This window comes from Pygocentrus nattereri, chromosome 14 (assembly GCF_015220715.1).
Source record: "Pygocentrus nattereri isolate fPygNat1 chromosome 14, fPygNat1.pri, whole genome shotgun sequence".
NCBI lineage: Eukaryota > Metazoa > Chordata > Actinopteri > Characiformes > Serrasalmidae > Pygocentrus > Pygocentrus nattereri.
This window is the reverse complement of record NC_051224.1, coordinates 15,017,333-15,043,326: the sequence shown is the minus strand read 5'-3', so window position 1 is coordinate 15,043,326 and position 25,994 is coordinate 15,017,333. Positions and strand designations below refer to the sequence as shown.

Genomic DNA, 25,994 nt, shown 5'->3' with positions numbered 1-25,994 from the left:
ACAGCTTGAGCTTGAATCTGAATGTACTGCATTTATGTGTTTTTATGTGTATAAAAAGCCATTTGCAATGCATTAGCAATACATCAGATTCATTTACATGTAATAGAACCAAAAACGCTGTTTACATGTTTCATTAATCACTGCATATTAAGCACTCACAAAAAACCACAGTTTTTAGCTTACAGCAATGAAAATGAATATGACACAAGAGAGTTGCATTAAAATAATGCAACAAAATGGTAATTAACACAGGTACTAGTGTCTGATACAAGCAAGTGCCTATGGATGCAGTAATTACCCAGTGGCATGATCATCTAGACTAAGGCATTAGCAGTATATTAGCAATGCAAATTACTCCCATGTGTAGCCCTGCCTGTCCTGAGAAAGACTGCAGTGCACGGCTAGGTTAGAGAGCAAGTTGCTCAATGAGGAGTTAATGTAAACTAACTGAACTCTGCCATCTCTTGTGTAAGAACTAAGCCAATCATTATTGCTGTACAAACAGAATTCACCATTCTTGGTAGCTTGCATTCTCAAAAGCTCAGAGTACTCACAATGAAAGCAAATAAGGAAATTGCCTTTAGTTTACTTTATGCACCTCCTAATCCCTTAATTAATTCTTTCAATTATTCATTCATTTCCTGTCAGCCTGCCAGTCTTTCATAACCTCTCACTGATTGGTCATCTTCGGCCACGTTCAGGACTTATTTGGTAAATATGATGCTATCATTGAATTGATGCATTTAATTTACTTTGTATGCATAAAGATAATTACAGCAACACTATTTTGTCTTTCAGTTTACATATTTTGGCGATCTTTGTGTTGCTGCGACATTAAGTCACAGTCATAACAAAAAATAGCAATTTTACAGAAGAATAAAATTGTCTTAACTTTTAAATCATGAGATGTTTGAGATGTTTCTATTGGTTCATTCATTATGAAATGTTTGCACAATATATAGAACAACTGGCATATTCAAATGAAAAATAAATCCCATAAAAATATGGTTTTGATATAACAGTAGTGATATTGTGGGGCAGTCATGGGCTAGGAGGTTAGGGAACTGGCCCTGTGACCAGAAGGTCGCCAGTTTAATCCCCAGAGCCGACAGTACATGACTAAGGTGTCCTTGAGCAAGGCACCTAACCCCCAACTGCTCCCTGGGCGCTGTGGATAAGACTGCCCACAGCTCCGGGCAAGTGTGCTCACTGCCCCTAGTGTGTATGTGGTGTTTCACTTCATCGATGGGTTAAAGGCGGAGGTAAAATTTCCCTGTTATGGAACAAATAAGGGTCACTTAATCTAGAAATTATGTACACATTTGAATAAAGTCAATTCAGTGCATCAATTTTTTTCAGTGTACGTAATCACTTGTTTCAAGAGTTTTGTGAAGATGTTGTCAAAGTTTCCTACCCATCGTTCCAGTGAGGCTTCAGGTGTTTTTTAGTGAGCTCCATGACACCATCAAACCACTGCCAGAACGTGAAGTTCCTGCCTGGCAGGCTCTCCTGGGGACAAACACATTTATACACTTATGAGGGCTTTATTAATGCTTAATAAGTCCTAATGTTCTCTGAGCATGAACACAGTGTGCACATGTAAGAGCCTGCTGTGTGTGGTATTTAGCTCTTAGTCCCCTGATGTCTCAAAGATGATGGGAAACATTAATGTTTTTGATGTTGGGCCTTCTATTTGAATCCTATGAGGAAAAACAGTTCCAGGAAAAGGGTTTTCACTTGAAAAAACACAAGAGCCAAAATATTTAGCTGCTAAAAGGACCCATTTAATGTGGTAACAAACTCTCCACACTTTTGTAAAGTAAATGCTTGATGTAGTTACATTGTTTAAAACAGGCTGCTTACTCCCCCCCAGTACTTACAGTCCATACATTAAATAAACATTTTGAATTTACTGTTTTTTTTTGTGATGTCACAAACCTCAACACATTTACACTTGTCCAGCAGTTTTACCCCCACCCACTAATGCTGAACCTACACGGAGTGTTTCAGGCCAGTCTGCTTTTTGAAAAAGTAGTAAAGAGTGGTTGAAAAATAATCACAGAAAAATGAATGACACTTTAAATCAAACAAATATTATGAGTGGAATACAAGAAAGAACGACACTAACACAGTAGTCAATAGGAATACCCCACAAAGTTAGGAATACATCATTTGTGGGTGTGGTTGTGTGTATAGGGGGCATGAAGTGAAGTTTGAGACTTATGAAACGCAGGCACGACTACTGGCTACATGAGGGCATATCCCTCTTTCTGATGTTCACTCACTTTTAATCAGTGATCTAGGGTAGAAGTCACAACACAAGAGTGAGGACATTAAGCGCTCTCTCTCTCTCTGTTTCTCTTTATGTCTGTCTCTCTGTCTCTCTCACGGAACACAGTGTCCAGATCTCACATTCACACTGGTGGCTTCTGTAAATATGCATAAATACATCCTGTGCGCAGAACATCTGGAATTCAGAAATGCACATCAATTAAACTGAATAACAATTCATTAATAATAGTGAATAAAAATGATAAAATATTAAGAATTATCACTGAACAGTGATGAAAGTTCAAAACTGCTTTTATTCTCGGGTAGCTCTGGGGCTCTAGGCAAAACACAGGAATGGGAACCCTGGGTGCACATTTTTAAATTAGTTGAAGCTCTGGGCTCATGAGTGGCACAACCATCTTCGGTGGAAAAAAGAATGTCTTAGCAAATCTTCTTAAATCTAGTTGATTTATCTAATATTTCTAATTTTAAGATTGTTCTAAGAATATTCTAAGATTAATTAACTTCATTTTAAACATTTTAAGTATATATATATATATATATATATATATATATATATATATAGGGTCCTTGGCTCATGGACAGTGGTTTATCTTTACCTAGTGAAAAGACCGTTGTGTTCACACTATGGAAAGATATTCATGATAAGATCATGAAAATACAGTTACTAAATTTCTGAAAGTAATAACTATATTGTAATGAAGCTTATTTTGTCCATTTATAAAGCTCATTTTTAAAAGGAGAAAACACAAATATGTATGCAAAAGTTTGAACATCCCTGGTGTTCACACATCTTCTAAAGGGAACACACTTAAATATGGAATTTTTCCTGTAAGTTTCAGTGCACAGCTTCTATTTATTTGCTGAGTTAAACATATTGAAAACTAACACATACTTATAAAATGCCATTTCCTCTGCACAGGCCACATTTTATATTTTTTCTCAATATGTGAAATTCAGCAAACACACATCAATTATATATCAAAATGTTCAGAAATGTGTTTTCTGTAGGGGATGTGTAAACTTATGACCTAGAAAATGTCAACTGACCCAGGCTCCCAAACCTCTGCATACAAATGTACACTGTAAAGGCTTGTCAGATCTACCTAAAAATGAACCTAAATAAATTATTTGAATGAACAATGCTTTCAGAGTAATTTTTTTGAGTTGAATAAAACTAGTTCACTTGCTTCTTACTACATGCAGTAATTTTTTTAGGTTGATTTGATGAGCCATTTTTTACAGTGTATATGAATACAAATATAAACGCAATGCTTTGTAAATATCTCAGATATTTCTGATATCAGATATACAGACTATCCTAATAAACCATAATGCTAAACATAAAATAGTTCTGTTGGCAGGCATTTTGGACCTTAACTTTGGAATGTGTCAATAAAAAAAACCCACCCAGAGCTGTGCAAGAATTACACAAGTCTCTGTCTGAGCACTGCATGTTCGGTGTACCGAAACAGCATGAGGCTGTTTCAAAGGCAAGCACCGCCTTAGGTCTGCATATCTAAACCTGCACCATCAAAGCTCCCACACTTGGTAATCATAAACCACTTTAATGGACAGGAGACTGTTGATCAGCCTGGCGAGCATGCACTGCATGCTTGCTGAGGTGGAAAAATTACTAATATACGAATGCTAATATTAAGAGTTTCAAACGGGTGAGTGTAGTTTAGTCTTAAGCTGTTTCTGAAACAGCCAGAAGGGAATTGCACTGTTGTTGGGTAATAGGACCCAGGTCACAGTAAGGGTCATGCTCATGGAATGGTCACTGCTGCACTTGCCTTTTTGGATGAGATCTGATTCTGCGCTAAGTTTTCAACTGAGAAAACATGTTTCAACTTGTTTCTTCTGTGAGTGTTTTTCATTCTGGTGGATGTTTCTGCCAATGACTATCAACTTATATAAGAACAATGTAAAATTTGCTTCAGTTCATTTACGGCACACAGAGGATTAACTTCCCAAGTTTGAGGAAGATACAGAAGTACTGCATATGTCCTGGATATGGAAGTAGCCCTGCTGCATTGCTCTAACACTGACCTCTAACAAACTGTGGTTAGCAGTGACAAAGAGCACAATGGTTAGAGTATGCGCATACGCTCAAGGCAAAGTGAGACAGACAATGTTATTAGGCCGGTATACTAAGGATTCATGATTAATGATTTGTAAAAGGCCTATATTGTCCTTATTTAAAAAAAAAAACCTAAAAAAAACAACCCCACCGGCAGCTGTTTTCATTGCATGAACACTGCATGATGAAGGGATCAACAGAAGTGGTCCAAAATGACTTGGAATACAATTGAACAGGTTTGTGCTGAAAACATGAAGCTGTCTTGTTTTCATTTTGGCAGACCTATAACACGCTTTTATGATTTAAATAACGTGAGCCAAAATGTCATAGCATAAAGACTCAAAAAGATGTTTAGCTCTCAAATCCAAAATCAATATTTCACTGTTGAAGATGTGATGGTAATTCACTTCCTCAGAAGCCACGTTTTTCATCAAGTACTGACCAAGCTCTCTTTGAATGCTCATTCAAAGCCCTTGCAATCATCAAATTCTTTGGCTCAGGAAAGGGCCCCAAAGCACAACTGATGCTGTGAAACGTTCTTCTGCACATTGTGTGCAATTACACCTTTCCACCACAGAGGTCCAAATCCCCAAAACATACATAGTGCAGCTTTGAACAGGCATCTGATTAAAAATGTAAAGTTTTTAAATGCCAGTTTGACCCATTCAGGAGAGCAAATAATATTATCTGTATAGCATGTTTTGGATAATAAAAATGGCTGGAAATGTGCTAGTGTGTTTCAAATGTTTATTAGCCCACACAGTATGATCACTGAATCAAAAAAAAATCAGAAAGCCTTAAAAGTGAATGTCTGGTGTATTACATTAAAAGACATTAAAGTTAAGAATGATTTCTTTCTCTTATAAAGTTATTGCATTGATGACAGAGAAAATACTGGCTTAATACTATGAGGTTGGGAGAGGACTGATGTAAATGATGTAAAATGTAATGACCAAAGCTGTGATGGTCTTGCAGCTGCTTGCTTTAAAATATTTTTTTATGCAAACTGACCAAAATCTAAGTGGGCAGAACTAAATCATGGCCCATAAGTCCATAGATTAAATCAACTTGATCTATGGTCTCATGGGCCATTTGCTTTATAGCGCACCCCACAGACCAATCAGGATACTTCTTGGAATAGCAGTCACCTAGAACATTAAATCCTCTAGAGAAAGGTTTCCCAAACGTTTTAACAGGGATGATTGTAGCGCAGCCCACAACAGTTTTGACAGACTGGTGGAGTTCGAGGTTGGGGAGGCTGATACTGCGATGCATGATTAGCCTAAGGTCATTATTATCAAGGAATGTTTCATCGCCAAATGCAGAAGTAATTGGATGGTTTCATAGCTTCATTCATTAGCTTCTCCCCACATACCACCACACACTATGGTTTGCGGTATTAGCCTCCCCAGTGGCAATGAATCTGTATCTTCTGTAGCTGCCATCACATTTTTAATTGAATGGTTTTTTGTTAGTTTTTTTGTATTCAATCTGTGGTTTTCTGGGCTTGCAGCCCTAAAAAAATGTTTATTAATGTTGCCAGTTTTTCATTTTGACTTCTTAACTTATGATAGCCATCAATTGAAAATATCCAACAGCAATCTTCACACACATACACACAATGCCATACAGAAATGTGATGGAGGCCAATACATATTGAAAAGTACAGAAAATGTGTTTATACAAAAAACAACAACAAAAAAAAATTACAGTCATATTTACATATTGGACTTCATAAGCTAGGCAACTAACTCAACCTTCTCACTGTGGTTTAAAACCTCTGCTCTAGGGTGACCACAGTCATTGATAACCACGCTTTTGTTGGCATGGTCTGAGGGTAGTCTTGAACTGCATACTGCACTTTAAAGGCTAACAATGAACTCTTAATGATCAAAGTTATGTAAACCATAAAGTCTTACAACAAAACAGCAGTTAAGATAATGATTAAGAATTACTCATCAATACAAGGTCACCAACTAATGACCTTAAATAACCTCAATAAACCTGACTTAGATTTCACGTTAAGATTAGACTTGTGTGTTCAGGAAAGAGCAAACTAAGTGTTAGGACTGAACAACACTGGAAAGAAAAGGTCACATTATGACATTGTAATTTTTGAAAAACTAAAAAGAAGCCTGACTATCACTAATAGCAGTGGAAAGGCTTCGCTTAGAAAGGTAAGATCATTTCAAAGACCAATATCGTAATTAACAATCGATAGTTTGTGCTGCCTTCCAAGCCACATTAAACAGTAGTCATTGTAGTCAAAGCCTCTTACCCTGTTAAACTGAGACCAGGTCATGGTCATGCTGCGGTAGTCCTCAGGGTTGGAGCTGGAGCTGCTGAAGGCTTTCTGAGCGAGGAACACCAGGTTCTCCTCAGATAAGCCTCTGTTCGACTGCACCTCTGCCCTGTACTTCATATTGAGAGCATCACACAGCTGTGGCCACAGCACCTTATCTGGCACTATGAAAGGTACCCGGCCCTGCAAAAGGAAACATCAGAATTACTGGTTTTCTATTAAATTCTTTGTTCTCTATAGCCTTAAAAATGAAGGTTCCTATATGGTCCCTGGCTTGAATGTACCTTACTAGGATCAAAACCATGGTATAGAACCATTAAGGAGTGTAACAATATACAGTTTTTATTTATCTGTGAAAAGAACTTTGATTTTGAAGCCAGTATTCCATTACATTTTCAGTATTTTAGGCGTCAAAATTTCTTGGTTTTACAGAGCTCTAACTGTATACCACTTGTATATGTAAGTTGTATATACAACTTGTTTGTCCTATAATCAATTCAGCAACAGCCTGGATGTGCCCAGATGCAAAATGTACAAAACACACAAAAAAAAGAAATGAACTGAATAATACTCAATATTGGTGAAAATATGTATAATTGAGGTACAATTGTTGATCTTGGTTAATGGGTTCATGTTTGTTTGCAATCACATGATGATGACTAAACATGCTCAGAGTCATTCTGACCCAGAACATTTTGCTATTCCTCTGAGTCATTCAGGCATAGATACTGGGTGGAAAAAAAATTGTACCAACTATGAGGGGCAACGCTTTAATGTTCTCCAAAAACTCACCGGTTCGGCAAAAGCATTGTCCCACAGGACTGTAGCTGTAGCATTGTTGTCTTGACTTCCATGGACAATCACCACTACAGGCAAAGATAGCGTCTGAGAAAGACCATGGGGATCAAAGAAAAGAGGAGGAAACAAGATATAACTGTAAGTGACTGCTCACATCATACTAACTGACCTATTTATGCTCTGCCCACAGATGCGGCCTCTGGTTGCAACCATTGCTATGATACATACATTACAAAATTCAGCCTCTTTACAAATCTCATTCTTCCTAACAAGAAACATATGTAAATGTAGAGGATGTCATCAAATTCAAATGATATTTATTTTATATGTAAGCAAAAGTTTATACTGTTAGCATAGATGGGGTAGAGTTTTCTTGATGTGCAATTCAGCTAACGTTACCTGCTAGCCAATTTGTCGTCGCTGTTTGTAACCTCCCTGATTTTTTTAATGAGCTTTGTTATGTATTATTTACAGTGTACACGTTATGCTCTGAAGTGAATTTCTCTGAAGTTCATGTGAAAATGTGTGTATGTGGCAATTTTCTAGTGCTACAAAGTTACATAACTGCATAATAGGGCTGAGCAAAAGTCAGAGATCACCCTGCATTTATTACATTTTCAGTACAGCTTTACAAGTTTTATTATAAGAAAAAAAACTGAAACTGAAAGCAGAAGACTTTAACAGAAAAATAAGCAGTAGCCATAACAACAAAATATTTTTTCTGTATTTAATGTGTCCACCCTTTGCCCTCACTACAGACTGCATTCTTTTCAGAAGATGTGCTTTTAGTTTTTCAAAGATATCTGCAGGAAATATTTTCCACATTTCTAAAGTTCATTCTTAGAAGTTATTTAAACTTTTTACTTCTCACAGTTCAAGCAATCTGAAATACAGTCAGTGATGTTGAGGCCTGGGCTCTGGGGCAGCCAGTTCATAGTTCTAAGAACAGCAATAGCTAGATTTTCTTCTCTCTTTAATGGTGACAGTTTTGGTGGTCTACCAGGTCTTGCAGGTGGTTGTTAGGGATCCTATTTTCTCTGTATCTTTCAATATTTTTTTTTACTTTTGTAAACTGTTTTTTCACTTGCTTTCCTTCACTTCTCCTTCCTTTTATGCATTATCTAATATCTAATCTCCTCAGAAATTTTTCCTGAAAAATGAAGAACTTGTACTTAATGACTGTTCTGATATGTAAAAGGTCGTGTCTGACTTTTACACAGTACTGTAGTACAATAATTATAATACATGTTGTTCCAGCTTACCTTGACCTGAAAAACTAGCTCATTGCCCCCAACACTAAATTGTGACTCAAACAAGATGGTAAACTTTTCCTCGGTTACAGACTCTGCCCCTCGTCGGTCTGAACGCTTGATCCTCTTCAAAGACTACAGAGGAGGGACAAGAGAAGGAGAAAAAGAGGGAAGGGAAAGGGTTAGTGACCCTAAGGGAGTGGATTTTAATGGGGTGTATCACTGCGGTTGATGATGATGAGTTGACGTGCGGTGGCCTGGGAAGACCCTGTTTAATTCTGGGGCTTGGGAGGAATGCATAATTGAAAATGGAACCTCCACAGCAGAATGGCTTACATTCCAGTCTGCCTCAGTCCACTGCTTCTCTAACCAGATCTGCCCTATCTCAGCTACCTAACACAATTAGCCTTAACTCCGTTCAATTTCTGCTTTGGAAAAGTCTTTTGTGATAGCTTTGCATAATACAGAGGCAGTTAATTACAGAGATACAAAATGTACAGTTCTACACGTTCCCAGCATGGAATGACTAGCCGGAAGAATCCACTTCACCAAGGGGCTTATGGTGCACCCACACTGAATTTGCTTGATACTAATATTTGTGAATGATTATAATACATCAAATCAACACTGTTTCTGCCAAAAGTAAGTAAAATGTAAGACAACACTGCATTGAAGTAACATTTTATTAATGTGCAAATGATATACACATTTATATCACATGATTTACATTTTCATTAATTTTACATCACTTTTTTAGTGCAGTTTGTGTTAGCGTGCACTCAGAAATGTGCATGTCACTCACCATGTTCCTGAAGTGTGCACTCAGAGTGCCTGTGGTTTGGTGATACTCCATCACACAGTTATTATTCAGGATTTCTCCACTGCTGTCACTGAGAGAAACACAAGGAGAACGTCTTAAACGGACATGAAAGAGATTTAAACAGACTGATTTAATATAAAATGTTTGTGTCATACTTTCAATGCCAAATGCTTGGAGCTCAAAAAAACCGCACCATACTCAGTGGCTGAATGTGAGTGGCAGAGAGGGAGAGAGGAGGGGGAGGGGGGGGTACAGGGTAGCATTCTACCTACTCTGCATCAGTAGGTGATGATCTGGACTATATCACACACATATCAAATGTTGGTGTGTATATATACATACATATATATATATATATATATACACATACACACACACACACACACATATTCTTATATAGTGTATATCACTGTAACACAGACTCAAGTGGCATTTACTTTTACAATCACAATACATATTGTGCAATATCTGCAATAAGTAGTGTACAACCGATGTAACCTAGTGGATAGGGTATACACATAATGCACTGCATTGTTTGTAGGTGGTGAGTATAACATTAGTTTCTGAAATGGTTTACCAACATCACAAATTCTGTACCATATAAAAACATTCTATACAGTGATTAAGATTTTCAAATAAAGTAGTGGTCAGTGGACCATTTTGGACATGACAAATATACTGAAGTCATAACTTTTACAGTTTTTGAGTCATCGTAAATATTTCATCATTTTCATTTAATATGGAAAAAATGTGGTATTTCCAATCATGGAAAGCTAATGCAATCATGCTGTGGCATTACTATTTACATCTCAGTATTCTGACCCCATTGATAGAATCAAATAATGAAATATAAGTTACAAAACTTTGTTATAACATATATGTTACATTGGGATATTAATCTTAAAATACTTACAGAAGACGCCATGTGACCTCTTTGTCATAATAAGAAAAACATTAATTATCTGCTCAACTAATTTGACTGATTCTTTTATTTTATGACATTATATTTTTGTTGTTCAATTTAAGGCATATTTTTACAAATGTAAACATAAAAATAATGTCAAATCAATTAAATTAGTAATAAAATGTAATAGGAAACATTTTTTGCAAATCAGTACTGAAATGACACCTTGGCTTTAGCTGATATGCTTTACTTGGTAAAAAAAAAAAAAAAAAACCAAGCAAGCAAAATTTCTAATGTCCTATATTGACCCTATTTCAATGGAATATTATTTACTTGTAATATAAATACCAAGAACTGATAAAGTCTTCAGGATGCACCCAAAATCATCAATGGAGATGACAGTGAGTTTTAGGGATGTGAAGATAGCTCAGATGAAGACCCTGAATACCCTGATTACACTCCCAGCAATAAAGACATGGAGAGTAATGAGTCAACTGGATCTAATGATTGACAGCAGTGAATCAAATGATTTGATTCCCTGGCAGAAAAATACAACCATCCAAGGAAATAAAAACAATTTTCTTGGAGAAAAACCTTTTGAAATCCCTGATTACACATTTGCATATTCCATACTGTACTTCATAATGAAAAAATTGACAGAATACTCAATTCCAAAAATATTCAATAGTTGCAGCCCTAGTCTATTTACACAGTTTAGTTCCATCATTTATGTTGAATAGAGACTCCCAAAATTTTACACTGCTGCAAAACAAAGTGCATGCTGTGCCCTGATTGGTGCGCTTTCTACACGCTTCTTTCATTTTGATGTCATGTTTTTATGCAGACATAAGCCAAAAAAAATGACAGATTTCTTAAAATGTAGTGGAGTAAAAAATAGGATATTTGACTTTGAAATGTAGTGGAGTGAACGTAAAAAGTCGCCAAAAATGGAAATACTTCGGTAAAGTACAGATACACAAAAACATTACAGTAACAAATAACATTTACTTTGTTACTGTCCACCACTGACCTGCACTGAGCTAGAGTCCAATGCTGCTGTGACATTAGATAAGTATTGTGGCCCTACAGGACAGATCAGGCCATATTTCAACTGTTCAAACTAACAAACTACTATTTTTGTCTAAATCTAAGTTAGCATATGGCAGAGAAAGCTTTGTGCTCGCCGCTTTCTTCCTTTAGGGGAAACCAAGAGGCTCCACACAGAGATAAGACATGCAGCCTGCAGGTGGGGAGACTTCAACCTGAGCTGAACTTTATCCTGCAGGTTCACAGGAAAATGACATTTGAAATTCAAAATTCTGTTTCTCACCTCAGTTCTCATATTATACTGTGCAGTTTAAACAGCACTATTAATACACAGTAATTCACATTCACAGTCACACTTTATTCTGTATAGGCCTGTAGAGTAAAAATAATCATAAACCATTTAAAATAATTATAATAAAGTTGGCATTATTGCTCAAATTTGATCTAAAGTAAGCAGAGCTCATATGAATCTCAACATGAAAATCACAGAGTGAATGCAGATTCCAACTTTCATCACTGACATTCAGTCAAAGCAAAAGTGACTGCATGTTCCAACCAACGGCTACAGATAATATATAAACCATATATCACAAGACATATAAGACATCTGCTAACCCAACCAAAGGTATTAGCAGGTAGCCTTGATTCTTCTGAGAAGGTTTTACACCAGATGTTGGAACATTGCTGTGAGGGTCTGATTGCATTCAACCACAAAAGCATTAGTGAGGTCAAGTACTGATGTTGGATGAATGTCTTGATCCAGCTCATCCCAAAGGTATTAAATGGAGCTCCATCACTCCAGAGAACACAGTTGCACTGCTCCACAGCCCAATGCAGCAAGGCTTTATAACCCTCTATTCGACGCTTAGCACCTGGAATAGTGACCTTAAGCTTTTAGGCATTCCAGAGCATCCTATTCTATCAGGAATGCTTTTGTATGGAGATCATACAAACTGTATGAGCGCTTAAAAGCCTGTGAGTGTGCTTTAAAGCCTGTGATAGCAATCTGTGTACCTTAAAGTAACTGAATTTATTAACTCATTAGAGGCTCCATGACTGAATAATTAACTCATTAAAGGCTCCACGACTGTTTCACACAACTTGTGGATTCTTGTTGCAGTCGAGGCTCTCAAAGGGAACGCTTGTGTTCCACTTTTCTGATGCTTTTGTTAGTTTGCTGCTTATTTATTCTTTCATATGTATTCTGTGAGTACTGTCCGGCTAAGCCTATTGAAGGGCCTGAAGGTATGACTTTAAAGTCCACTTTATTTGAATGAGAGGGATACAACACGTGATTCTACCATAGTAGTTGGGCTTTGGCCTAGACTACTATGGATGGGTTGAAAGGTCAGATGAGGTAAACGCCAGCTGTATTGTTCTATGTAATTATGTGTACTGTTTTATGATTGTTTGTTTATTTATGTGGATGCCAGGACAATATTTGTTGCCTTTGGCATAGATAATGGTGATCCAAATCTACCAATTCACCAATAAAACCACACTGCCCATTATGTGTCTTATAGTGATAGTAATGTACAAGAAACAATCAATATATAAAGCATTTAGGAATTATACAAGATTGTCGGAGCTTGAAGGAGAAGAGAGGAGTGAGAAAGAAGATTTATTTGCTCTGTTTGTTGTATTAGCACTGATGGCTGGAGGGCTGCAGAGAATTAGAATGTTCTTTTGAATATCTGTCTGAATGGTGTTTGCCTCATGTGACAATGGCTGGTAGGTATGTCTGCAAGTGTGTGCAAGCTTATCAAACCTAATACACTGGCTTTGTCCCCAGTTCTACAGAATCACTGTGTGGAATTTCTCAGTGCTACTCTATAGTATAAAAGAAGCTTTATTGCTGGATGCACTGCAGTAGCTTTGAAGTGAGCATGCGCACACATCCAGATCAAAATTCAAATCAGTGAGTGTTTATTACAGACCGGTTTCATCTAGTACCAATTAAACAGGAGTGAAGAGTGAAGTATAAATATCCTTTTTGGCATTGTTAGATCACGTTGCTTACATATTCAACAAATGTAACAGCAGCCTTTGGAAATAATAATGATGAGTAGATTAAATGCTAAGCTGCTTTTCTTCACTGGATTTAAAAGGTTAAACAGACAATAGCTTTAGCTAAACTGACTGCTGGCTGTCAATTTATCAAATGTCTTAAATAAACAGCAGAAATCACAAAGTCTTAAATTAGATTTCTGATTGGTTGTTGTTGGTGCCTTAATAAATTCAATGCTATCCATGTTAATTAAGTCATGGAATCTTATATCAGTCAGTTTTAATGGGCAAATGGTATATCAATAAGGTCCTAGTTGCTAAGGTAATTCAGATTGACACATCAACAACAACGTCTTCATGCAGACAAGACATCGACAATACAACACTGAACTGTGTGAAGCTGTAAAGGTGTGTGATAAGACTCACTTCCTGGTGTTTTCATTTTTAAGCAGCGCTTTGGCCTGTTGCTCGCTGATGATGGTAGCTTTGACCTGAGGAGGGTTCATGTGGACATTGAGTTTCCCCCCCACCAGTAGACGGACTGTAGCGGCAAACTTCGTCTGTGTCTTCAGCACCTGAGGAGGCTGCTTCTCTATGATGAAGGTGCTGAGGTGAAAAAGAACAAACATTATACGCTTCCATTCAGGAGTTGAGAAGTAAATGTAAGTAAAATGTTATTACATTTTCAGGAAATACTTCTGAAGACAAGACATGTGTGTGTGTGTGTGTGTGTGTGTGTGTGACTTCTGAAGAGATAAGATATAAAATAGCCCATGTATGTAAGGAAGGGAAAGTCAAAGGAAAAATAGTTCAGATCAGATAAACAGTGCTTAAAGCTTTCATATTTGAGAGAAGAAAAAAATCAAGCTTCATTCTTGCTTCTTTCCTTTCACTATGAGTCTGAAAGGATGAGTAGCTGTTAAGAATATGTTACTAAGAAAAAGGAAATGTGTACTATGAACAGCCATTCCAGGCCCCAGGCTGAATGTGTTTGGAATGATCTGGATCATGAAACACAGAAAATGCAACCAACTTCTAAGACTGAACTTTGGAGGTGTGGAAAAATACAAATGTAGATTTTCTTGAAAAACTTTCTTGAGGTTCTGCTGGTGACATCCCGTATAAATAAAAATACGCATGGGAATGAGAGCCTAATGCGTGGCCACAAATTAGGCGTGGGAACGACATAATTAAGTTATGGCCAAGACTTAGCTAGGCATCAGAAAGATCATGCATTATTATTATTCCCATGCCTTACTTCGTCATGGCCACAACTTAATTATCTCGTTCCCACACCTTACTAGGTCATGGCCATACATTCTTTTCATTCATACTCTATGTCACCAGCAGAGTTCTGTTAAAAAGACAGTCTTCTGAAAAAAATAAAAGCTGTTCTAAGGTACACTGCTTACTGAAAATTGCATAGTTAGTCATGAGTACATTTCTATTAACTACATTTCTCCTTTTCTCCTTTTTATCACTTATAAGCACTGCTTTTAAAGGCTGGTAAATTACACATTACAGTTCTTGTACATGGAAAATAGAGCATAAAAATGGCTATTTCAGATTCCATGTATGGCCTCATTCAATAGTAGCTTCCGACTAAATGCACAGGTAGATTAATCCATAGAAGCTTCTGCTTACATTTATATTCGGATGATTCACACACACACACACATGCACACACACACACACACACACACACACACACACACACACACACATTGCAGCTTCAGTGAAGATGATGCATGATGGATATCTCTTCAGACAGTGATGGTTTTTAAAAGCAGCATGGCTCCCATTAAGCTCAATACTACAGCGCTTGAGTAGCCTGAGGCAACACACACACACACACACACACTCACACACTCACAGCATACACGTATTCACCCCCTGTGGCATGTATGGATATAGAGCACATGAGATAATGCTCCTGAGACAGAGTAGGACGCAGAGGGAGTGTGTGTTGTGGGCTCATCAACACTCTGCAGAGCAGCACAGCATAGCAGAGACATCTTCTCAATGCTTCATCTTACTCAAACACTACTCATTCTGAAACACCCTCTATGCTGTCTGGTTAGAGTATGCACAAACCTCACACATGAGCACATACTGATTAATTATATATGCATAATTCATGATTTGCTGTGCTGCTTACTGCTTGTAATTCGAGTTGTAATGGAATCACACTAGCTTTATTCAAGCAAGATCACCTTTTTTAATCTTTCCTGCTCTTTTAAAGATGCAATAGTTGATTAAAATATGTAGAACATAAGTATTGTAGCCCTCTCTTCTCTTGATAATAAAGTCTTTTAGATGGGTTCCTGAAAGCAAGCACAACCACTTTGAGATAAATTAGCCAGCTTATTTACTGTTGTTAACAGCTTGTGAAATTATAGCTAAAAAAAGGACACATTCAACATACAGGCTATATCAGGTATTCTGATCTTTCAAAGCAGCGTTAGTGTAATGTTATACTTTTCTAACATATATATGTAAGGCAATACTTCAATACCCCTTAATAAAAAAGGGCCTTAATACCCCTTAACAGTCTACATCATCGCTAGAAAGTTAAGTCATGACACTGCCTGGTAATGCTGGCAAACTCTAAATTAACATGATTGTTAATTATATGGGTTTGCTTAATGTTGATGGCTGAGAATGGGAGGTGGATCCAAAGAATAAAAAAAAAATTATCCCAGTTTTATTGTACTTTGCTGCATTTGACTGCTAGAGTTACCGTGTATCTTCCATTTCCTTTTTTTAAGCTCAAACTATGCCTCACTTCCAATGGAATTCTTCCTTCGTCTTGCTGTCTAAGCAGCCTTATTTAGCTACTTCTCTTCCAGGTGAGAACACAGCTACTTGGTGGCTAGTAAGTGTTCCAGAATGTAAACTGGAATAAGATTTTTAATTTGCTAATCACTATTTTTATATTTATTTATATTTTTTTTCTTACAACTTTACATAAATTCTATGGTGGTCTAATGTAACTGTCACGACTGGCCCCTCCCAGTCCTGTCCATGTGCTTTTTGTTTACTTTTTCATCCATGTGCGATTGTTTTGGTTCAGTCCAGCTCCCTTGTTGTCTGACTCCACCCCTGATTGTTACCACCTGTTTCCCACCTGACCATCGTTAGTCCTCTTATATTTAAGCCCTGTGTTTTCCTTAGTCTAGTGCTAGTCTTTGTTTGATGTTTGTTTGATGTTTGAACTGTTCGTAAGCCTGTTCTGACGTGCTGTTTGTATAGTTTGGATTTCCGTGTGTCATGTCTGTCCCACCTGCTCTTTGTGTCGGCTATATGAACCTGGACTGTTTTGACCCTGACCCTGGATTTGCCCATAATAAAAGTCGCTTATCTCAGTGTCTGTGTCCGCCTCCTCACTCCCCGCCGTTATACTAACAAGGCTTGGCTGGTCTCGTTTCACTGTAAAAAAAATGATACCATGGTAATAACCTTAAATCTAGTCAAAATATCTTTTATATTTCTCATTCTGAATTGTTGAAAGAATATTATGATTAATTAACTTCTATGCATATTTTACTTGTTTAATTGTAATATTAGTAACTTTTTGCAGTAATTGTGTCTTATATAACATTGCCACATAAGTTGTATGCTTCAAGCATTATTTCTTGAAAAAAAGCTAAATTATTTGCACTATTTCTTAAAATAAGCAACAGAATGAGATAGTTGCTCTAGACAAAATGGCTTAAACCAAGAAAACACTGAAAAATAAGTTAAATAAATCCTACAATAATCTCTATATGGAAAATTATAGCTATACAGAACTGCATCTAAGATGATTTCACCTGCCATGTTTTTTTTTGTGTTGAAATAAAAGTATGACGTACTGTATGTAATGTAATGTTTCAACATGCACTGTTCACTCCCCAGCCCATGCAGTCAATATATATGATGGTAAACTTGTCTTGAATTCATGATGTCTGTGATATCACAAGTATGAACAAAGTTAGATATGACCATTGACTCAGCTTAAAACTGTTCAAGATTTTTGTGTAATTTAATCATTAAGATATAATCAAACTCAGCCACAGTTGTTTAAACTTGCCGAGTCAGAACTGTTTACAGTGGCAGTGACAGGAATCAGACGTCCAAAGTGTTTAATACATCTAAAAGCTACCTCAAAGAAAGCTGTTACCTGACGTGGTTACAAATCTACAGACTGATGCTTGAAATACCGTTTCACAATAGTTTTGAGGTGAGCTATGAGGCAACAGTGTATTTTGTAAATATATGCAAGGTGGAGAGGTGCATCAGTGGCGTTGTAAGTCAAACCTGGATAGCACTGGAGTGTAAGATGTGGTGAAGATACTTCAAGGCTGCCTGCACTGTGCCTGACTGTAGGGAAGCAAGTGCATCATTGCAGCCTTCCAAAGGATCTAGATATACAAATGGAGTGCCAGAAGTTTATACTGTGTATTTCAGTACCTCTGAGAACATCAACAAAACACCTTTGTACATTTCAGCCTAGACTGCTTAAAGGCACAGTAGCAAAATTGTAGAGAAGCAAAGGAAAATTAAAGGATGACTGCTTTTGTTTCAAGAAACCACATCAACATTATACAAGTGAGGGAAAAAAACTAAAAGGAAAGTGTAAAATGTGGTTCCTTTAAAAAATCTCTATTTATTTTCTTTCTTTTGAGTCAATAAAGACATGTATTCTGTTTTGAAAGGACATTCAGGCCTTTGAAAGCACAATGAAAATGTTGAAATCCGTCGTTGCTGGAATGCCCGGGCAGCATTTTCCTTTACGAGAATGTTATTTATGGCTTTCAGACACACTGCCACAACATCACTGCGGTTAAACACTTTGTACCATAGCTGTGATGGAACATAGTCTTGTTCCAAAGAACATTAAAGTGTGGGTCAAATACTCTTCAGCACAAAGTACAACTAAACCGCTCTCTCTGACTGTTCTTCCCTTCTAGGGCTTTTGTAGAAACTCAAAGGCAAAAATAAAGTTAGCTGCATGTGTCCCATTTGACAGAGTGGATCTGGCTTGATTAACGTTGGCACAGTGTTTTTGTTATTGTGCTCTGAGCAACAAACCCGTCATTCATGAGCCAAATATGTTATGCTGATCACAGCAGAAATGCTGAAACATCTGCATGTAAAGGATGTCTTTCTTCAGTAAGACCAGTATTATCTGCTGTTGCACATCTACAGCCAACCGCTCTTCGTCTCTGAAACATGCAGGCTCATGGATATAAATAGTGGGTGTTGAGAGAAGGAACCCCCCCCACCACACACACACACACACAGTTCATTTGTTTTTATACCTTGACAGAACATATACTTACTTTGCTAGACATATGTCCCATAAAATTAAAATGCACTGCTTTTTATGTAGTTTCTTTCAGGCCACATTTCAGGAAATAAGACAAATGCCGTTAACCACTTTCTTTTGTGTAGTTAATCATGACTGCACTCGTCTTCGTTCCTCAAATTTGAAACTAAAAAGAGTTTTTTCCCTTTGAAAAGCAGTGCACAGTCCATGGCTATATGCATGGACAAAATATGTTTCATCAGAATGTATTTATTACATTCAATAACTCAATATTTTCATAATATGCAAACTGAACTGCATGACCGCAAGGTGTACAAGGTAAAAACAGGGCAAATGCAATTCACCAATATCAAGTAAAAGCTTTTTTTAAAACTCTTCACTCATGCTGCTACATTACATCTTGTTTCAAAGGTAATTGGAATTAACTTTTGTTAGTTTGCAGTTTTTTTGCTTTCCCTAGATTTCCTGTGAGCATTGTCAGTGTAGTGCAGTGTTGTCCTTTCTTTATTCATTTAAGAAAATGAAACATGGAGTGATTGTTAAAAACACTTTACAAATTCAGGATTTTTTTTTGTTGGATTTGTAGATTTGTGCCATTTTTGTATGGTTCAGAACATGTTGTCTTCAAAATGTACAACAAAGCACAAACACACACACACACACACACACACACACACACACACACACACACACACACAGACCTGGTGACGAGGGTGGAGATGATGTCGGTGATGGTGCTGTTGAGATCATTGAGCAGCTCCTCTATGGGCCCGGGGATGGGCAGCTGCTGTCTTAAATGCTCTGCCCTTCTGATCTGCTGTCGATTCTGCCAAATGGTCTCTGCCAGCTTCTCACACCTACACGCACACATAGACACACACATTGATGAGAAAAATATTTTTTAGATATAAAAGCTGTTCAAGTTTTTCACTGACAGCAGCTAAATATTGTATGCTTATACACCTGCAGTAATTCATATGGAACAAGTTTAACCTGGGGTACATGTCTTTCAAAATGGGCAGGTTGCCTGAACTGCATGTTCTATGTTTGTATTGTATGTGTATGTTCAGGTATATGTACCATGACTGTAGAATGTCCAGCCCCCCTTCTGGTGGTCCTCCATTTCCAGCCAGTTGCTGACGTCTCTTCCACTGAATCAGCTCATCATCCAGAATCACAGTCTGCTGTTTCCGCAACAAGGCCAGTGTCTTCTGGTGCTTCTCCGCCAGACCCTGAGAACACACACACACACACACACGCTTACTGGCTGAAGACTGACCTTAGAACATTTTTTAATACATACTTACCCTATGTTGCTCTTATGTGTATATTATATTATGAATCTTAAATATTGTCTATTATTTCTACAAATACAAATAAACCATGGTTGTAATTGAAGCAGACAGAACCTTGCACATAATTGTATGAAGAGTCATGAGAAAAATGCACTAAATGTGGCAAAACATGATATTGTCTGGGTTTCCACCCACATATTTTAAGCACAGTTTGGCATATCAAATAAAAAGACTTGATGGAAATGAAAAATGTTAAAGCCAAAATTTGCAATAAAATTCTGTGCACTCATTCATGCTGAAGAAATGAATGAAAATAAAACAAACCCCATCACTTATTATGACTGCTGTTTTGCTTGGCCAAAGATACAAAACATGACAGAAGGCAGTAGGTATCAATGGACTGAAGAGAAATGAAAATGTACCTTTATTATACAGAAAAACATAATAGTCATGTTAGATGGTAAACAGGCATAAGCTGCATGTCAAAAGCTGCAACTGAGAAAGAAGAATCTTTGGTAGCACTGTATTATGAAGACTTCTCAAAATTAAACCTCTCTGTAAACCCTGCCATTTCTCTCTGAAGTGTTGTACATTGTCTTGTACACAATGCAATTGCTAGTGTTGTAGTAGTAGTGTCCAGTCTCTGTCTCAAAACTGCTGGTTGGGATCATAAATTAATGGTCTCCATCTCGTCTCTGTCTGTACATCATCTTCACTCAGACTACCAGCTCATATCGTTCTTCCAGCATGAGCTCCTGACAATAATACAAGAGCATTAACAATTAATGAAGATATGTGTTTACTTTTGGTACATGGATTGCAGAGCTTAGGCTATTTTTGGCCAAGCATCAGAGACCTGATTGATTATATACAGCAATCACAAAAAAGCAGCTATCAAGTGAGGCTAATTATTATTATTGCTTTGATTGTGATAAACATGTATGACGCCATTTTAGGGCCACTGTTAATAAAAATAAAATCAGTAGACTTTGAGAAAAAAGTCATAATATTTAGAGAACAAAAGTCAGAATATTTTGAGAATAAAGTAATAATATTTGGAGGGTAAAAGTGGGCTGCCATAATGTGTTGGGGTCACGGTTGCTGTACTGGAGCGCAGAAGTTCCACTCACTCCTGTCTCTTTGTGGATCGATCATTTTGATTATCATTCTCATCATCTGTGAAACTTCATGCCTTCTTTGATGAAACAGAGACGTAGTCACTGACAGCCAAAATAGACGACACTGTCTGCGATTCTCCTTCAACAAAACACACAGTTTCCTCCAAGTCCGTCTGGTTCTTTATTCTAAATAAACACAGTTTCTTGCACAGCTGTTTGTATTTGCATAACAGTTTTCAAATTTACAGCTATTTGTTTGAATTTAGTTCAACAGCTGGATGGAAACCTGAGAGTGAACAATTAATTTAGCTGTTTAACACACTTGTCATGCAAAGTATAGTCTGCAGAACATCAGACACGCCTATTAAGCCCGTGTGAGTTTGAGTTGTATTTGTTGTGTGCTTGCATCCCCTAATTGCTCTCATTTAGTAAGATTGTGAAAGCACACTTTACCCTTATTACATTACACTGTTCAGGAAAGATGGCACTGTTTCAAACAGTGGCTTAAATTCAGACAGTCGGCCACCCGCCTGTGTGCTGAAGCCAAGGACAGATCCACTGCAGCAATGATTGCTTAAATGTCACGCTCAATGATCAAGCAGGAGCAGAGTGTTATCAGCGGAGACAAACCCTTCACCTGCTCATAAACGATATTATCTATTGTCTGTGGTCTCATTAAATTCTCAGTAGAGCCAGTGAGCTTTCGACACACGTCAGTGAACATAAACTCAACTGTAACTACGTATAAGACTACTGTCAGCCTTCAGCATATTTTAGCTGGTGGTGTATACCGTCCTGTTCACATAGGTCCCTGTTAAAAGTGTGTAAAAGGTTTAACATTAACTGCTTCAGGCCAGGATTCCTGAGATGTGTTAATGGCATTGACATGCTCCTCTGTTGGACCCATTATGTCTATGTCAATGTCTTGTGACATCTCCTTGAACAAAAAAATGACGAAGGCTGAAAACAGGAGTAGCAGTTATTACTGAAGGTGAGGTTTGGTCTGTTTTTTCAATTTATTATTATAGATAATAGTATCAATCAGGCACCCAGAATGCATCAGAAGGACACACTCAACCAAAAATTGAAACCAAAAATGGAAAGAAACGGTTCCATAAGATATAATATATGTAACATTTTGTGAACGCTCTTAAATTTACATAACATTGCTGATGATGCATCAAAAGCAGTTCTCACTGTGTTGGGAGAGAACTGACTAGAAGATTTTAAACAGCTTGCTAAATAATATTAAATACTGAAAGTTGTAAAGTTACAAAAAATATAATACTTTACGGCTTCCCATAGGCATCTAAAGCTGAATTCCAGAGTGACTCCACTACAGCATCAGGAAACACTTCTTTTTTAAATGTGTAAATCAGGTGGGCTTTGGAGCTCCTGTCTAGCAATCTGAAGTTTCTCCAGCATGGGGCACACACTGTTAGTACACAAGGGGGCACACTCATTGTTAGCACAACACTAACCCTAACCCTTTAGTGTTAGTCAGCTAGACAAGAACTAGCCACAAACCTCTAAAAGTCCAGCAGGATCTAACAATCAGTGTTTGCAGTAACAACTTTCAAAACAAGTTAATTATCACAAGATACTGAGTTACTGAGAATTATTTGTGCAATGTCCATTAAAGAATTTCATTGCTGTAAGTTAATGCTATAAGTTAAGAATGTATTGAATACAGCTGCACTGAAGCATGTTTGTGTTTTACTGTTTATCTGCAAACTCTGAAACTATTATTATTATTATTATCATCATTATTATTACTATCATCATCTTTATTTATATAGGATGCAGCATTGACTGTATGGACTGTGGAGTAAATTTTCTGCAAAAAAAAAGTCAGTGGCGGAAACTTTCATGAATCCCTAAACAGTATGCCAGGCAGAATCCGAAACCACAAAGTAAGTTTATTTAAGATTACTTTAGTGCAGTTTACTAAACTGGTGGCACATTAGCTTCTATTACTTGTTATCTCCTTTAGTCCTGTAGCTTACAGTAGCTTGCAGTGGAAAATTGTTTAAATGCCGAACCATCCCGTGTGTGTATGTGTGTGTGTGTGTGTGTGTGTGTTTACCAGTCTGTATTTCTGTAGGGTGTTGGCCTCTCTGGTAAGCCAGGCTTCCACAGTAGCTCTCTTACTGAGGAGACTGGGCTCTCGCAGCTGTCTGTCAGCGGGAGGCAATGTGGCCAGGCTCGTCAGCTGAGCTACAAGGAACAAACACACATTCACAGGATGATACAGTTTAGTGAATTGCACTTTCCCACACTCAACATAACTTTTTTTTCCCTCAAACAGTACCTAAATAAAGACATACTCAGGCTTGATGTAAAGATCTGTCCTGATTTGAAACATTTGTATCATATTCCTTTTTAAAAGTATATAGTAACTCTATTTAAAAGTAACTCTCAGATTTACACTGAGGGGAATCTTCATTTGCAATGCAGCCGAGACACACACAACGGGGGTAAAAAGAAACAAAATGATAACAGATCAAGAAATAGACTGTATTACAATAAATGCCAGTGCTAAACAATACAATAAGAAGACAATACAACAAGATGACAGTAAGATAATAAAACATGCCTGTATCAGAACTGAACCAGGCATATTTTAAAGAATCAGTATGAAGTCAAATCGAATTCTGATTGTTTCTTGAGCTTATTTTACCCTGTTGAGCATTGTTCATGCCATTGTCATCAAAATTACATAAACCAACTTTATCTACAACTTAAATGAGTTAAAAAGTAGTTTAGTGTCTGCAGTGAAGTCCTATTTCAAAGAGGAAATGAAAACAGCCCAGCAGCCTTGTGCAACACATCTGAAACGCAAGTGCTTTGATTGCTTGAACTAGCTACTTCTCACCAAAACATGGTCGATTAGTTAAAAATGTAGGAAGGCGGTTTAAGTTGTGGGTGCAGAAGTTCTAAGCAGCATTTATGTGACATACATGGAGAAATGTGGGGTGCTGCAGCCCCCTCAGCACCCCTTCTTCTCAACCCACTTCTGAAGTCAGAAAGTGAAGGGGTTTAAGAAAAAGAATCATACCTTGTATTCGCAGACTCTCCTGGTATTGTATAATGAAGTACTCCTGGTTATGTTGTAGTTTGCGCAGGTCATTCTCTGTGTCCTGCGTCAGAATCCGCAGCTCCTCGAAGGCCTGGTTGATTTGTTGGTATTTCTGAGACATGCTGTCTATCATTCCGCCCAGCGGTGAGCTCGACTGCCAATCACAGCACACACATTTGTAAGCGACAGGCTGAACAACAAGGCTGTACATCTGACCTCACATTATTTAGGTTACAATTTTAGGAAAACAAAGTCTAAAATTCAAATGTGGCTTGATTTAATTGTATTATTTGGTTTATTTGACTTAAAAAAATCTAAAAATAAACTACATAATAGAGATCAGTGAAAAATCAAATGTACACACTTATTTGCTTACACTAGATGTAGTCGATTGAGCTGAGAAATGCTTCGGAGTCACAAAGATTCGCTTTTGAAGTTTAGAACTGGAGCTGTAATGCTATAAAACACTAGTACTCACCCAAACAGCAAAACTTCTCTCAAACTGCATTCAAGTCTTCACTAGGACAGCACAGACTTGTCGATGTGGTTTAGGACACAGTATGGCTTACTCTGAGCTAAAAAAATGAACAAAACTATGGACAGCCATTTTAGACAACAGGTCTGTGTTCACAAACTACCTGAAGAGTAGAGGGGCTGAGCTAGAATCAGTATTTATTTTTACAATGACTATCTTAAATATCTAAAGGAATCTGATCCAAAATCAGTACTGCTTTGTGAATACCAGCCCTGGTGTGGTCGAAATGGCTGCTTATGTGTTCAGAAAGATATTGACTGTGCATCCTTAATGAGGATCTGAATGTGGTTTGAGCAGTTTGGTACAAGTTTAATGGATGTATTTCTACAGAAAGTATTTGGGTGACTATTGAGTTCTAGTGTTTAATAGCGATGTTAGCCTTGTAGCTCTAGATCTAAACTAAAGAAGTAAAATTTGGACTGCAAACATGTCTTGGCTAATCAGCTACATCGGGGGTAAGTGGACAACTGGTAAACTTGATATTTCACCAAACTATTCCTTTAAGTGATGTGCTTCATTTAAAATAGCTCATTTTAACAATTTTGACCCTACCGAGGGACCAGTGAACCATTCATAGAATCTGGCCCCTTTAATTCTGCTGCCAGAGGAGTTACGGAACAACTGAAGTATGACTTACATTGCTATTCATGTACAAACCAGATTCCAAAAAAGTTGGGACACTAAACAAATTGTGAATAAAAACTGAATGCAATGATGTGGAGATGGCAATATTTTATTCGTAATAGAACATAGATGAAAGATCAAAAGTTTAATCTGAGTAAATGTAACATTTTAAAGGAAAAATATGTTGAATCAAAATTTCACAGTGTCAACAAATCTCAAAAAAGTTGGGACAAGTAGCAATAAGTGGCTGGAAAAAGGAAATTGAGCATATAACGAACAGCTGGAAGACCAATTAACACTAATTAGCTCAATTGACAAAATGATTGGGTATAAAAAGAGCTTCTCAGAGTGTCAGTGTCTCTCAGAAGTCAAGATGGTAAGAGGATCACCAATTCCACCATTGTTGCGCAGAAAGATAGTGCAGCAATACCAGAATGGTGTTGCCCAGTGTAAAATAGCAAAGACTTTTAAGTTATCATCATCAACCGTGCATAACATCATCAATAGATTCAGAGAATCTGGAACAATC

General features: G+C 37.3%; 1 protein-coding gene across 2 annotated transcripts in view; it reads right to left on the bottom strand.

Moving 5' to 3' along the window:
- Positions 1-25,994, bottom strand: part of stat5a (signal transducer and activator of transcription 5a) — a 134,321-nt gene that overhangs the window by 14,702 nt on the left and 93,625 nt on the right. For both annotated transcript variants that reach the window (XM_017725282.2, XM_017725281.2), the window contains 10 exons: positions 24,286-24,460; positions 23,314-23,444; positions 19,895-20,046; positions 19,516-19,671; positions 13,930-14,109; positions 9,528-9,615; positions 8,738-8,860; positions 7,470-7,562; positions 6,654-6,860; positions 1,415-1,509 (listed from right to left, as the gene is read on the bottom strand). In XM_017725282.2, the coding sequence (XP_017580771.1) occupies positions 1,415-1,509; positions 6,654-6,860; positions 7,470-7,562; positions 8,738-8,860; positions 9,528-9,615; positions 13,930-14,109; positions 19,516-19,671; positions 19,895-20,046; positions 23,314-23,444; positions 24,286-24,460 (1,400 nt within the window). The remainder of the gene's footprint in view (positions 1-1,414; positions 1,510-6,653; positions 6,861-7,469; positions 7,563-8,737; positions 8,861-9,527; positions 9,616-13,929; positions 14,110-19,515; positions 19,672-19,894; positions 20,047-23,313; positions 23,445-24,285; positions 24,461-25,994) is intronic.